General features: G+C 50.4%; 1 protein-coding gene across 4 annotated transcripts in view; it reads left to right on the forward strand.

The window, feature by feature from the left end:
* The first annotated feature begins 7,393 nt into the window (after positions 1-7,393).
* The window catches only part of Afap1l2 (actin filament associated protein 1 like 2), a 102,194-nt gene continuing 94,317 nt past the window's right edge, over positions 7,394-15,270 (forward strand). The window contains exons 1-2 of one of the 4 annotated variants that reach the window (XM_052763427.1): positions 7,394-7,820; positions 13,980-14,033. In XM_052763427.1, coding sequence (XP_052619387.1) covers positions 7,805-7,820; positions 13,980-14,033 — 70 coding nt within the window. In that variant the 5' untranslated portion in view covers positions 7,394-7,804. The remainder of the gene's footprint in view (positions 7,821-13,979; positions 14,034-15,270) is intronic. The other 3 variants (XM_052763426.1, XM_052763423.1, XM_052763424.1) reach the window with 3 other exon arrangements.

Consider the following 15,270-nt stretch of genomic DNA (forward strand, 5'->3'; position numbering starts at 1 on the left):
ATGGCATCTTTCCCAGTCTTGAAGGAGAGTTAGGACCCTGGTAATCACTGGTGCGGAGCCCAGCCTTGGTTCAGCCGTTGCTGCTCATGTGCCTCTGGAAGCTCTTTCCCACCTTGGACATGAGGGTGTGAGCTAACTTGCACTTTTGCAAAGGACACATACTGAGAGTATAAGGGCAGGCAGTGGTGAGCAGTGAGCAGTACATAGGCCTTCGAGAGAATCGTCTTAGTGCAGGACTGCAAGGACGCTTACCCTGCACCCCCAGTCCCCTCCACCCGACTCCTCTCTGCTCCAACCAAGGGGGCTCCACGGCAAGAAGGTTTCATACTGGCCCATCACTTCTTTTTATTCTAATAGCATATATATATATATATATATATATATATATATATATATATATATATATATATATATAAAGATTTGGGCCAGTTGGTAAAGTAGAGTCTTCCCAAATTCCATTTCTCAGCCCATCAATGACTTTAGGGGACAGCTGACTTGAAATTCCACCTCATTCATGAATCTACGCACGGGAAATGGGGGTCTAAAAAGAGTTTACCCAGGAGCTAGGAGAAGCAGGAGCCAGGTCCAGGCCTGTGTTCTAGGAGAGTGGTGTTCTGAAATCCCACAGTGAGATACTTGGAAGCTTCGCCATGCTAAAGGAACTGAGCTGTACTGGCCTGGCTTGGTATGCAGGCATCCCCAAGAGGCCTGGGTGTGCCACACTGGGCTGGCAGCAGGCACTGAGGGAAGCCCCTGCTGGGGAGAAGTGGATGAGTCAGTGTGAGGGCTGCAGGCTTGTGGCAAAACTGTGAGCCAACAACAGACCTGTAAACCCGACTGCCAGAGCCTCTATGAGTTTCTGTTCCCATGGCTCCATGGCCTGCTTGGAGGAGTAGACCTAAAATGACGGCCTTACTTTCTGCCATTAAATGAGAAATGAATCTTGAGTGAGCCTGTCAGAGGACCAAGGCCTCTCCATCTTCAATCTCTTCAGAAGTGCTGGGAAGCTTTGAGGGAAAGAAAAGGCTGTGGGCAGAGTCTGGAAGGGTCAGAGCTCTGGGGCTCCGCCAGCTCAGGAAGGCAGTGCTCAGCCAATAAGGAAGCTTCCTGACATGAAGGAAGGACTTTTCTCTGGTCCTCTGGAGACTCCTAGTAACCCGTGGCTTCGGGGAATGATCTGCCTGCTTTTCTGCCAGAGATTTGTATGGGAAAAGAGAGTCTTAGTAACCACAGGGAGGAGCAGCAGGAGCACCAGGAGCAGCAGGAGCAGCAGGAGGAGCAGCAGGAGGAGCAGCAGGAGGAGCAGGAGGAAGAGGAGGAGGAGCAGGAGGAGAAGGAGCAGGAGGAGCAGGAGGAAGAGGAGGAGCAGGAGGAAGAGGAGGAGGAGCAGCAGGAGGAGGAGCAGGAGGAGCAGCAGGAGGAGGAGCAGGAGGAGGAGGAGGAGGAGGAGCAGGAGGAGGAGCAGGAGGAGGAGCAGGAGGAGCAGGAGGAGGAGCAGGAGGAGGAGAGTAGCCACAGTGGCAGCCATATAGAAGAAGTAAATCCGTGCGGAATCCTTGAACAGGCACTACATAGTTTCTGGGCTCTTACACCCTTAAAGTCGTATTTCATGGTTGGATCTGTCATTGGTCTCAAGTTTCCAAACAGCTCTGAAATTTCTCCCAGTGTGGAAATCACAGCAGAGAATGGGAAATCAGGAGCCTAAGGTGGGTGGGGCAAGTGCTGGCAACAACAAAACGGACACACACACACACAGAGGCCCTGTCCATGGAGTTGGAGAACTTCTGGTTTGGGTGGCTGAGTCCTGAAGAATTTGTCCTCCCCACTCCTCAGCCCAAGGTGCTGGAGAGAAGGCCCAACAGAGACTCCTGTTGACTAAGTGGAGTAGCTGTGTGCTGGATGGTGGTCAGTTTTGATCTCTTTTGGGATCTCAGAATCCAAAGTTTAGAATAATTCACAAAAGCATTCTTAGCAGAGTATGAACAGATGGGTGAGGCCCACCTGGTACCCAGAGAGTTGATGGAGGAGGGTGCAGCTGTGTGCATGGAGTCAGGATAGGAAACCATAACGAGAAATCCACGGAGTCTGCTTAAAGGACAAAGGGATTTATTAAGAAAGGAAAATTCACAAGACAGAACAGAGGAATTGTCGCAGAGTCCTGGAAAATGTGAGGAAGGTCCCACGCTGTTCTTCTGCACCTGAGACTGTCCCAGCATCCAAGTCTCACCAGGGAGTGAAGAGAGAGTGCCAACGTGCATCTCAGGTCTTAAGGGTCGCTGCAAGGCCACACCCCAGGGGCATGTACTCCAAAGTCATAGGCAGGTAGAGCAGTTACCTGCTGCATCACTAGGGGCAGTGCTTCAAGGTCACAGACAGAACAGCTACCCACTACAGGAAACCTTGCCATTCTGCATGGCTCCAGCTTGGGAGTGATGGTGAGGCAAGGCACTCAGCTCTGGGCTGTGAGCCCTGGACCCACATTGTAACCAGAGCAAATTCACTCATTCTTGGTGTGAGGTGGGAATAGAGGTGCCCTCCAACTACTGCTCCCCAAACCGACATCAGTAGCTCTTGGATCCTGCACAGCCTAGGTCTGTGGTTTTGTTTACTTCATGCAGCTATCATAAGGAAATTAGTAAACACCAAATGCTACATTTACAAAAATGAAGTCGTCATAGAGCAGATGTCGTTTTCTGAACTGAAGGTTTTTAGAGGTAGAACCGGAAGTCCCCACACTCACTCAAGTTCCCTTGGTCTGCGATCCTCAGCTCTGTCAGTCAAGGAAAGGTGGAGGCGGCATCACCAGGAGGCCAACAGGCTTGCCCTGAATTGATCTTTCTTTTTTCATGAAGTCCCCAAACTCACAGGATGCTGGGAGTCCGTCCTCCAGCTCCTCCCCCCTCTCCCCCTTTCTTCCTCTCAGGCTTTGCTTGTTTTCTGTGAATCAAATATTTATTTGTTTATCTTAGAGTGCTTTAGACATCCTGGCTCAGAGGTTTCATCTGCTATGTGTCTGTTGCACACTTCTAACATCCAACCCAGGCCTCGGTTTCTTAAAATGTAACGTTGTAAGATGTGGACCCCGGCCAGTGTTCCTCACAGTGGAGCATAAAGAATGCCGCCATACCAACCAGCCAGATTCAAGAGACATTCATGTTATGTCTTATTAATGGCAGAGTCTTGAAGAAGGGATGGCACGTGTGGGTTGTGGGTTAGTGTGCATGGAGCTCAGAGGATAGCCTTGCCTGTCAGTCCAGCCTGCCACCTTGCTGGAGAGAGGGTCTCTGTTGTTTGCCTCTTCTTGTGCCACAGCGTCTGGCCCTCCAGCTTCTGGGGACTCTCACATTGTCCCTCTGGTGGTAGAAGCATGGTGATTTCAGATGTGTGCCCCTGTGCCTCATTTACACGGGTTCTGAGGATCTGAGCTCATGACCTCACATTTGAGCAGTAACTGTCTCAGTCACTGATCCATCTCCCAAGTCTAGTGAAAACAATTAAAAAATCCATTTGTTCTTCTAAGTCTTGGTTCAAAGGTCACATCCAAAAAGCCTCTACCCATCCCACCCAGGGTCCCACCAGACCTCGTACCTTCCTGTCTCACTGAATTGAACCAGCAAAGACATTCTGTGGGTTTCATTTTTTTCTTTTATCGGGAAAAAAAAAAACCCTAAATAACCATTCATTAATTCATTGTTCCTGTTTGTATATGAACTGCCACCCCACATCCAGCACTCGTGTGCTGAGGGCCTGGTCTCCGCTGGTACAGCCAGTCTGACAAGTGACTGGATCATGAAGGCTCTGACTTAATCAGTGGATTAGCACCCTCTTTCCGGGTCATAACACGATGGCGTTCCTGGGAGGTGGTGGAAAGGAAGAGGGGGGCCTCCTTGGAGGAAATGGGTCCAAGGGCACTGATATACACACCTTGTCCTGGTCCCCTTCCTTGTCTCTCTCTGCTTCCCAGGTGCAACAAGGTCAGTGTCTCTACCCCAGCGCACCCTCCAGCTCGCACCCTCCAGCTCGCACGATGCTTCACTGACACAGTGGAGCCAGCCACATGGACTGTCATCCCCAAAACCACCAGTCAAAGAAGTCTTTCCTCCTTTTAATCGTTTCCTTGGGTGTTTGTCAAACTAGCATTTTCATCCAATAGCGTGATTGGAGTATGTGGTGGGAGCCATGTTGAACACAGCAGCCGGGGGTGGGGTGAGGTGGAGTGGGGGGTGGGGGGAGTGGCCCAGAGACATGGCTCAGTGCTTAAAAGTGCCTACTGCTCCTGCAGACCCCCAGCACTGTGCCAGGGGGCTCACAACAGCCTGTAACTCCAGCTTCAGGGGATCTGAACCCTTCCTCTGGCCTCCAGTGGACATGAACACACACATACACATAAATAAAAGGGTAGAATAGCTTTCTAAAATGTGGGAGGGTGTATAGTGAGCAGGTCAGCCTTCTTGAAAGGACCATAGAGGAGGACTGGGCTGAGCAGAGGGTGAGCACAGAGAAGCAGGGACTCCTCAGAAAGGGAGGGATTTTAAATTTTTCATTTTAATCCTTTTAAGTTTGTGTACGGTTGCTTTGCCTACATGTATATCTATCTGCGCACCATGTGCATGCAGTGCCTGCAGAAGCCAGAAGAGGGCGTCAGATCCCCTAGAGTTGGAGTTACAGATGGTTGCAAGCTGCCATGTGGGTGCTGGGAATTGAACCTGGCACTCTGAAGGGGCGGTCAGTGCTCTTAATTGCTGAGCCATCTCTCCAGCCCCAAGAGGGGTGGCTTTCTGAGCTACTGTGAGAGGATGAGTAGAGATGAAGTTAAGAACAAGGACAGTGACAAGTCATGGCTATGCCGCAGCCTCTGACCGTGGCAAATTACTAACGTCTACATTGAAAATAGAGAGAAAGTAATGTGTGCCTCTGGGGTTTTTGTGCACATACAGAGGATAAGGTTTGTAAAGCAATACCTTCCACTGGACACATCCTCTTGGGTCCCTCAGCTGGAGAAGCCCCTCTGTGGTTTGAAAAAAATACTCCTGGCTGTGTATGGTGGCGTAGCACTTGGGAGGCAGAGGCAAGAGAACCAGGAGTTAAGGCCATCCTTGGCTACATGATAAGTACAAGGCCAGCCTGGTTCCTTGAGACTCGGCCTCAAACACAAGACAACAACACGTCTCTGCTGCTAATATGGCTTAGGACTTACCACAGTATTCGCTCACTTGTGGTTTCATTTTTAACAGTTTTATTTTTCTCTGGTCCATTGGGATCTAAAAATATTACATGAATAATTCTAGAAATATATAATTCATAGTTTTGAAACATCAGGCCATTCTGAGTAGTATGATGAATTCTTGTGGTGAGACTCTGTCCCACTCAGCACCTGTATTGGCTTTGTTTTTGTTTTTTGTTTTTTTCTTTTCTGGTGTGTCCATGGAGAGTATGCTACCCTCCACAGCTGGCTTGGTTAGCACACCGAATGCCAGTGGTGCTTGATATGGCATTCAGGCTGTTCTTGGTTTCAGGTGTCTGACAGAAACTCAGCGACTTTCTCTTTGTGGAAGTGCCAAGGGTGGAGATTAAATTGTGCCCAGGTGAGCACAAGGAGGGGCTGCCTGAAATTCCTGCTGAGGATTCCTGCCATTTCAGTTTTGTTCTGGAACACGGTTGTGAATTACAGTTTTAGATGAACTTGAACTACATTTCCAACTCTGTGTGTGTGTGTGTGTGTGTGTGTGTGTGTGTGTGTGTGTGTGTGTGTGTGTGTTTGTGTGTGTAGAGGATTTGGGGAAGAGGTAACCAGTTTAGAGATGAGCCGGGCTTAAGGATGAGGGAGCTTTGCTGTCCTGGAAGCAGAAACATGCTTTCTTGAAAGGCAGAAAGAGACAGTATCAGGATTTACTGGGGACAACACTGTCAAGTTAATGTCACAGGAAAGCCTGAACTAAAGAGAATGAGGGGGACAGGATTTGGAATCAGGAAACCTGGGTTTTGCTTGGTTTGTGTCCTAGGTCTGAAAGACTCTGGGCAAGTCTTCTCACTTCTTCCTGCCCTCATTTGTAGAGAGGAGACCCTTTAACCCTAGGAATATCAGCCCACGCCAGGTCTTCATCCTCTCGTGAAGAGGTTAGCTAAATAGGCCCCGCTGATTTGAGTCTGGACCTGCCCACCTGATTTCAGCAGGCAGGGCAGAGGTCTGGCTAAAAGTGACCAGTGACCACAGACTTGAGGCTTCAAAGAAAACCCAGGGCTCCCCTGAGAACGGTCTCCAGCCACCATAGAACAGTGTGTGTGCCATGCTGGGCTGTTTGCAAGTGTGAGAAGGGCAGGAGAATACCAAGGGCCCCCGGACATCCTTCGCTTGACCCTGTTCAAGGCCCACTGTGCAGGCCAGCTGAACACCATTTCCTGCCCAGATTCCCTGGGACACCATTCTTACCACCAACTCCGTGTGTGTGTGTGTGTGTGTGTGTGTGTGTGTGTGTGTGTTCATGTGCATGTGGCATGTGCAGGTCTTGGACCTACACACATGAAACTTGGAAGTAGGCAGCCCTGGTGTTCCTCCCTTTGTAGTGTTTTGCAAGCCATGTGACTTCGGGCTAGTTCCCCCCATCTCCTTAAAACTTGTTTCTTCTCCTCCAGGAGGGAGACAGTGACCTGTTATCACAGGGTGAGTGGGCAAACTGAAAGGCTGAGGCTTTGCAGCCCTGAGCAAGGCTCCAGGCTGGCGAGGTGGGCTCTGCCCATGTGAGCTGCTGCTTTAACTAGGAAAAATTATTTGTGCAGATGGCTGCGACAAGAGGTTTGCCGCTCCAAGGAAGCATGAAGAAGTTGCTCAGAAAACAACAAACCTTCCCCAAAGTGTTTCTTCCAGGAAGTTGGGAAATTTGTCAAAAAACCAAGCATCCGGCACATAGCACGTTTTAAAAAGCGAAAACCCAAACGTTTAAAGGAAAGGGTGGATCTTTTGGGAGGATTTAGGAGTGTGGAAGGACTGGATGCAAATGGCTCCTCGGTGGAGGCGATGCAGAGTCGAGAATCAGACTCATGTACCTCAGGACAGGTGCCATCTTTTCAGGAAGTCCAAGCTTGTTGAGGAGGCTCCAAACACTCTTGTCCTCCCAAGGAAAGCCTCGGCTACAGACGCCCTCAAAACCTGGGAGCAGGGAGCAGGCTGCAGGTAGACGTTTTCCTGTGCCCCAAGGTATGCACGATCCACAGGTGGCAGGCCAGGAGTACCGAGATCGGGCGCCGGTGAGGGCTCCGCTTCTGTGCTCAAGTGGCGCATCCTGGAGGGAGCTGGACATGAGCGCACTGGCTCGAGGGGTCAAGCAGGAGGCGCTCTACGTCCGTCTCCACCTCCTCGCTGGCCCTCAGTCTCCTCCTCCCGGCATTGGGTTCGCAGTCCCTGCACTTGAGAAAACAGATCTCGGTGGAGACCTACGGGAGCTCTCTGCTCCCGGAGCCTCCTCCAAACTTTGAGGACGTCCCAGTCTCTCTCCTTCGCGCCACCGCCCTCAGGCCAACTTGGAGGAAGTGATCTACCGCCGGGGCGGGGAGCCCAGTGCGGGGTGCGCGAGGACGCGAGCGCCAACTGTCCGGACCGGCTGCGGAGATCCCTGGCGCTGTCGAGGGGGACTCGCCCGGGTGGAGACCGGATCGGAGGGCTGGGGGCGCGGCGGCCACTCCAGGAGGTCGGGCGGCAAGCGTGACCTCACTGGGAGGGGCCAGCGCGCAGCCGGGGCTCGGAACCCAGCGCCGAGAGCGCCGCGCGGAGCCGATCGCAGCACCGAGAGCGCACGCCGCGGCCGGGATGGAGCGCTACAAAGGTGAGGGCGCCGGGCGCACCTCCTTGTTCGGGGGAAAGAGGGCGGGGGCTTGTCGCCTGGACTCAGGTGACCAGAATGGGCTGTCTACGCTGAAAGGACCGCAGCCCAAGAGGGGATGACCGAGGCTCCGCGGGCCGGGCAGTGGGCTCCTAGGCTTAGAACACGGTCCGCGCGCCCTTTGATCTTCCTAGGCGCCTAGGGTCTCTACCTGGAGGTCAAGGTGAGGCTTCTCACCTGTTGGAGAATCGAGGATGTGTCCGGAGTCATCCCGTCATCCCCCTAGTTTGCCTCGAGAAAAAAGATGTCTACAGTAGAGGGGGCCCAAATAAGGTCTAAACAATGAGGGGCTGCTGGGGGCAGAAGGGCGAGTTGTCGGGTCCTTGCTGAGGGGGCTTCTTGCAGATTCCTGGATAAGCTTTGTCGGGTGGTAAGGAAAGCTCCTGATGTGGTGGGGTGGCCTGCTGTTCTGTTCTTGGCTAGGTCTCCACCACTTTGGTAACCGTGCCTCTCCGAGCCCCTTGCGGACCCTGCACCCCCAAGCTGCGTGAAGTGTGGGTTAGGAGCCCAGGGGGCTGCCCAGCAGGTGGAGCGCCTGTAGGCGTCCTGGCAGCTGAGCGAACTTGAATTTGGCTCTGGCCAGGGATCTTGGCCAAACCCTAGTGGGCGGGCCGGCCCGGATATGCCCGAAGGGTTTTGGAGCCCCGGGGCTGGAGTCCAGAAGCCTTGGATAGTAGATCCTTTGAAAGGGGGTTCAAGGTGCTGTCCCTGAAGCGGATATTTCGGTGCGCCCCCACATGCCTTCCTCTGGGAAAAGCCTCTTGCACTGATCCCCCCCCCCGGGGGGGGGTGTTGAGGCTAAACCTGCGAAAGGAAATTCGGCTTCTATATTTGTTTTCCCCTAGGAGGGTAATAAGGCGAACGCTCAGATTTCCAAGGAATCTCGCCCTTTATCGTTTATTTATGGAAATTACATTAGGGCACCTGTGCGGACAGGACGTTTTCCTAAACAAGTAACGTCTTTTGACTTTCCTTTTGCGTTTTCTCATCAGAATCATTAGTGACGAGTGAGGTATCCGCCAGACTCACCTGTAAATGGGTCTAGGCATTAAGATCAGTGGGGCGGGGGAGGGGCGCCAGAGGAAATCAGCAAACTTCGGTTTCTTTCCTTGACCTCTCACTGGAGCCTCTCTCCCAAGTCTAACCTGGTGGTCTTATCTAAGTTCTGGTGGAATCTAGTCAGTTTTGTTCGGGAAGGGTTGAGATTGCCCTCATGCAGTCTCAAACACTGGCAGCCACAGCCCCTCTCCTGGTAAAAGTGCTGTTCCTGCCTCCACCCTGGGCCTCCGCCCTTAAGGAGGGAACCTCTCCGGGGAAATTGAGGCCTTGGGTGTCTTCCTTCAGCTCCCCGGGGGATTGTGAAGTTGAAGCAGATGTTGGCCCCAAATGGAGGATCCAGGTTGTAAGCTACTTTGCCCAAGCATCAAACTGGTTCAAGTTAGTTAACAGGCAACAGGTGGGCGTCTGTTGGCCTAGGGTTGATCTGCAGGTTTTTGTGTAAATAGTTTCTGAATTGGCCCGTGGCAGGATAAAATCTGCTTAGTTTATCTTTCTCTCCTGGGGGCTGAAAAATCTTATCCTCCACCAGGCTCAGTTAGGGCCTTCCTGCTAACTGAAGAGAACTTGGTTTCAGGTCAGTGTTTATATTTTGGAAACAGATGTATGCACTAGAGATCGATAAGTTGAGGATTACCTGGGTTGCAAAGGAGAATCCAACCACCCAGCTTCGGTTGACTCTCGGGAGAAATGACTTCAGATCTCACTGAGGTCATGCTGCTAATATCTGCTAATTTTTCTGGGAAGAAGGTGGGATCTTCTAACCCCAGGCATGTTACATTCTCTGTTCTCAGGAGAGGCAGATGAGTCCCGCTCTGGGAACTCAATGAATGCAAATTCTTGTCTGCAAAATTTTTGCTAAGTGCCACGGCTGGTAAACCAGGAACCTAGCTAGAACAAGGTTACTCTTGCTTGTCAGACACTGGGGCCTTTACATTTTTTGGTAAGGTTTTAGGGTGTAGCAGTGTTAAAACCCTTGCCTGGCATGTGTAAAACCCTGGGTTTGAGTTCTAGCACACCCCCCCCCCCCATATTTTTAAGGTAAGACTGAATAGTCACAGAATAAATAGGTATAATGGTTTAAATGATAAAGTTAAATAGGGAAAACAAGATTTATCTGGGCTCTTGGAACTTTTGTAAAATTGGTCAAAAAATTCTGATGGTATCTGACTTTTTTTTTAAATTTAAATGCTTTCATATTTCAAAATTTCCAATTTTGAGCCCTCTTTCCCACATAGGTAGAATTGCTCATTATTGTCTTCAGAATCCAAAAGTGTTGTCTCTAATTTGAAAGGCTTAGAAAGCTGTCGTGGTAGGAGAAATATGTTTTCCATGTCCACAGCCTCACTGTTATCCATTGCACCTCCTCCCCAAAGTAGCTTGTATTTTTAGGCTCTGGGCTAACTTTCAATTGTCTTGAGGGAGCTTAAGGATGGCTGAAATATCTCCCAGTATTTAATACTATAAAAACTTCCAGACCTTTCTCCCAGTTCTTTCCAACCCCTTCTACTAGATCGCCATGGCTTTCCCAAGCAAAGACAAAGGGGTGTGGGAGTAAGTGAGGGTCCCCTCCCAGAGGAATAAAACCTTTCTGAAAATTGCTATAAAGTGTTGGTAAAGTTGCTGTGCCTTGCATGGGAATCTCTTTGGCATTGTATAAGCAGTAAGACCCCTACAAGTGTCCAAGATTCAAGGCCAAGTCCGACAGGGTGCCTTGAAAAGGCTCCCATCCTTGAGTGTTTATATATTTATGACTCTCCTAAGAGCATCCTGTATCACTGTGCGTGAGCCCATTGGCTGACCTCCCCCCATGCAGTCAAGGATCCTGGTTCCTATTGCTCTCCCAGCTGGTGAGTGGGTTCAGGGCCAAATGTGACTGACCTACTATCTGTGGATTACACTTGGAACATCGTGCAGAAGCTTCCTGAAGTTGCATCACTCTTGGATCCTAACTGGCCTGGCTGAGATGTACAGACTTCATTTTAGATGGGAGCGATCCCATCTAAAATGGTTGTGGCGATGAATCTTCCTGCCTTTGGTTTTTCAGTCTGGTTACAGCTTCCTTAGGTGACTTTATGGCACAGGAGTTAGGAGGGTGCTGTGAACTATTGTCCAGAAAACAACATGTTTAGAGCTTGCTGGGAAATCTTGAGAGCTGTGGTCAGGGAAGGTCTGAAAAGAAAAAAAAAATTAAGGGAAAGAAAGCAGACTGATAATTTATAGTTCCCCTTCAGGAGTTATCTTTCCTCTGTGCCTAAGAGCTCTGCTTCTTCCTTGTTGATGTCTGACCTAGATGCAGGTTCTTAGTCTCAGCTGTATATGGAACCATGTATTTGTAGGACATGGGAAGGAAGGGCAACTGACAGTCCGGATTTCAATGTCTAGAGTGTGGTTTAGGCACTGCAGTTTTCAAAGGTCTTCAGGTGATTCTAATGTGACCCAAAGTTGAGAATCATATTTACTTAAAAAGAAAGACAGAAACCTCAAATAAGAAAACAGAGGAGTAGGTTGGGGAGATGGTTGCCATGGAAGCATGAGGACCTGTGTTCATAACCCTAGCACCCATGTAAGAAGCCAGATATGGTGGTGTGTGCTGGCAAGCCAGGGTAGCTGAATCAACAAGCTCAAAGTCCCCGTGAGACTAATTTCTAATTTCCAAAAATACAAGGTGGAGAGCAATTGAGGAAGATAACCTGACAGCACACACACACACACACACACACACACACACACACACACACACACACACACATACACACACATACACACACACACACACACACACATACACACACACATACACACACACACACACACACACACACACACACACGAGTCCGTTTGCTCCTCAGAACTGCTTTTAGGGGTATCCAGATCTGATGATGCTCAAGTTCTTAAAGTGGTGTAGGACTTGCACATGAGGCACCATACCCTCTCAACTGCTTTACTTCATCTCTAGGTTACAATGTATGTAGTTGCTATATTGTAGCATTTAGGAAACGATGACAAGGAAATCAGTACACATTTAATATAGATGCAGCCGGGCGGTGGTGGCGCATGCCTTTAATCCCAGCACTCGGGAGGCAGAGCCAGGCGGATCTCTGTGAGTCGAGGCCAGCCTGGTCTCCAAAGCGAGTTCCAGGAAAGGCGCAAAGCTACACAGAGAAACCCTGTCTCAAAAAACCAAAAAAAAAAAAAATATATAGATGCAACTGTTGTAGGCTGAAATACACAGGACACATCATCAACAACATAGTATTTCCCTACCCCACCCCAGTGTGGTGGATCTTGGGTTGGCTGACTCTAAGGCCACAACCTATAGCTGTGGAGGGCCCACTAGGATTCAGTACACATCCTCCCCCTGAAAAAATGAGAGCAAGCGTGGAGCAGATAGTGTAGATGTGCCCTGGTGTGTCTTCTGATGCCTGCAGAAATGTGATGTGATTCACCTTCAGTCAGTGTCGGCTTTGAACAGAGGTATGTGATCACTGTTTAAAAACAATGTCCAAGTCTCCATGCTTTGCGGGCCTCAGCTCCGAGTCTGCTCATTGTACTTGACCCTGGGCACTCCTGACTTTGAAGCTCTTTGTGTGTGTGGGAGCCTGGTAGCGAAATAGTCTAAAACAGAAAGTGGGAGAGGTCATGTTGGTGCTGAGGAGCCAGGAGCCAGGAATTCAGCTTTGGGCCCTTCCCCTCTCCTGATGGGGTAGGAGCCCTGGGAACTGGGCTGCTTCCAGCACAGTTAAAGGGCCAGGACGGGCCAGGACGGGCCAGGACGGGCCAGGGAGCTTCAAAGCTGAGAAAGCTGTGCGGGTTATCCTCCAAACCCCTTTAAGGACAGGAAATGCTCCTCTGAAGGCATCCGTCCTTCGGGGGAGGGAGACTCTTCCCAAGCTAGGGATTAGGGCACTGTGGCTGCCACCAGAGGGGATGGCATGGTGACAGAGTGGAGAACATAGCAGCCCAGAGACCCAGTGACCTACATGTTGTATGCTTCTTTGGACCAGGCACTGATCTTTCCAGGCCTCAGTTTCCCCATCTGGAAAGCAGCTGTCATGTGTCATGCTGGCAGCCCCATCCCCTTATGTGGTTTTTCAAGCACTGGTCCAGGCTCACTGCTTTGTGGCCACTGAGGACTCAGAGCGAGAATGTGTTTGAGAAGACAGTGAGGGAGGGAGGAAGGGGATGGATGGGACTGCCAGCAAAGGCCAGTTTAGGACTGTGCTTCTTATAAATAAAACTGATTTCCTGTTGAGAGACAGGGAGTCGCAGACTTAGTGGGAAGGAGAATGTTGTCAAGTATGGAAGGAATTCATTTTTGAAGGACTTGTATGTCACTGTGTCTCCAAAGATAGTTAAGGCCAGTGCTAAGGTTTGAAATAGGAGATGAGTCAGTCCCATTTGAGAGGCAGGGCTACCGAGTCCACAGAGGGTAAGCCACAGTTCATAGGTCAGTGACAGGCTATGGACAGTTGCGTTTGTAAAAGGAGAATTCCTGCTGAAGAATTTATCTACAAAAAAGTTCTGGAAGCAAGATCATAATCTTGTCAGTGTCTTCATGCCAGAAGGGGTTAGCTGCTGAGTTAAACTCCCCTCCATCTTTAGGACCCAGCCCCATGTCTGTCTTCCACAAAACCATCATGGCTTCCCAGGTCTCCTTGCCACTTTAGGTAGGGCCTCAGTAATACGTGATACGTGGTAGACATGCAACCAATGTCCTGAACTGATGTTACTTGGTCTTATAATTATATACAGATCTATTTTCCCTGCTACGCTAAACTCTGTCAAGATAGGGACTTTGTCTCTGCCTTCCAAGAGACCACGCCCAGCCCTCGGCCCCTCACGAGGCACATAGTAAGGATAAACGGGTGGATACATGAGTGTCATGTACAGAGCACATACTGTCTAGTGCCTTGCTTCTCAAGAGCAGACCTGGTTCAGAAAAAGAAATGAAGCAAAATCTTTGAGCCAAATTCTGGAAGTGGGGAAGGAAGTGCCCGGGCCGCCCTCAGCCTCAGCAACTTGAGTCCTCTCTCTCTGTTTCAGCACAGGGCTGTTGCTGCCTGATGGTACAGAGAAGGATCCTGCAGGTCTCTGCCTGTGAGTATGAGCCTGTCTGTGCCCTCTGCAGCCGCTCAGCTGGCCTCCAGGCTCCTGTGGGTGTGGACCTGGCTCTGCCCATGCTGTGGATGGAGGCCTGGGGGACCCCACGGAGCCACCAGGCTCTGGTCTGGGGACACAGGGGCTGGAGCTTCTAATCTGCCTTCTGCCACTAACATACTGTGCGACCTTGGGCAAGTCAATTAATCTTTCTGGGCCTTGTTTCTGTATGGGTAAGCTACTGATCCCTAACTCACTCCCAGACAGCCTGGAGGAATAACCTAAGAACCATTGGTAAATACTTTGCTGAGGATGATGTTGTGTTTAGTCAGGAGAACAGATAGTGGTATCTGTGGGAACTTCTGTGATGTGGTTCTGCCCTTGAGGTGTGTGTGGATCCTCAGTAAATTTAGACTCCAGCTGTGCGTATCCTTAGTAAAGTTTGGTGGAGCTTAGTGTTAGGAGTATCAGGCAAAGCATCCTTGCTCTCCAAAGGCACCGTCTGCATCCCTGCTATGTAGGCCAGCTGGAAAGACAGACAGGACTTGCTATCTCCTGAGCCTTGTATCCTGGTCCTGCCTGGTTCTCTCTGATTACTCAGTGAGTTTATGTAGGGGAGACCTATAAATTCCAGCAGGAGCTGTGAGTTCTTTGCTAATGTTCTCTCAATTGATTCTCATTTTCTCTCTACTTAATCTCCAAGTAAACTAAGCTCAAACTCGGCCAAGTGGAGGGTATGGAGAATAATGCCCAGACATGTGGGTGGGGCCAGCATAGCTCTGGCTTGGGGTGGACAGAGTGAGGCAGAGCACTGATGTCAGGGGTCTCGCTAGGACCTAAGTGAGGGTGAGACAACAGAAGCTCAGTTCCTCTTACCTCCTAAGGCCTCCTGTGGACTCCAGGCCAGCTGTGGGCCTGGTGGAGGGCCTTGTGCTTGCATGGAATGTCAGCACTAGCAGACTGCAAATAAACCTTCTGCTTAGTGTTAAACCAAGGAAATAGAGCCAGCTGCTAGCCGGAGAGAGTACTTAGCTGTGCACCAGAAGGAATCCCATGGAGCCGTGGAGCAGTCTACCCTTGGAGGTGGCTTCCCCAAGTCAAGTGACCAGTCATTCTGGTTTGCCTGGGATTTCTTGGTCTTGCCCCCTGGAACCCCACCCCCTAGGAAACTCCTTAGCCCTGGGAAAACTGAAGTAGGGGCTCACCCTATCCCCAAACCTCAGCTGTTGAATCCCTC

The sequence above is a fragment of the Peromyscus californicus genome, unplaced genomic scaffold (genome assembly GCF_007827085.1).
Source record: "Peromyscus californicus insignis strain IS unplaced genomic scaffold, ASM782708v3 Scaffold_4__1_contigs__length_199733344, whole genome shotgun sequence".
Lineage (NCBI taxonomy): Eukaryota > Metazoa > Chordata > Mammalia > Rodentia > Cricetidae > Peromyscus > Peromyscus californicus.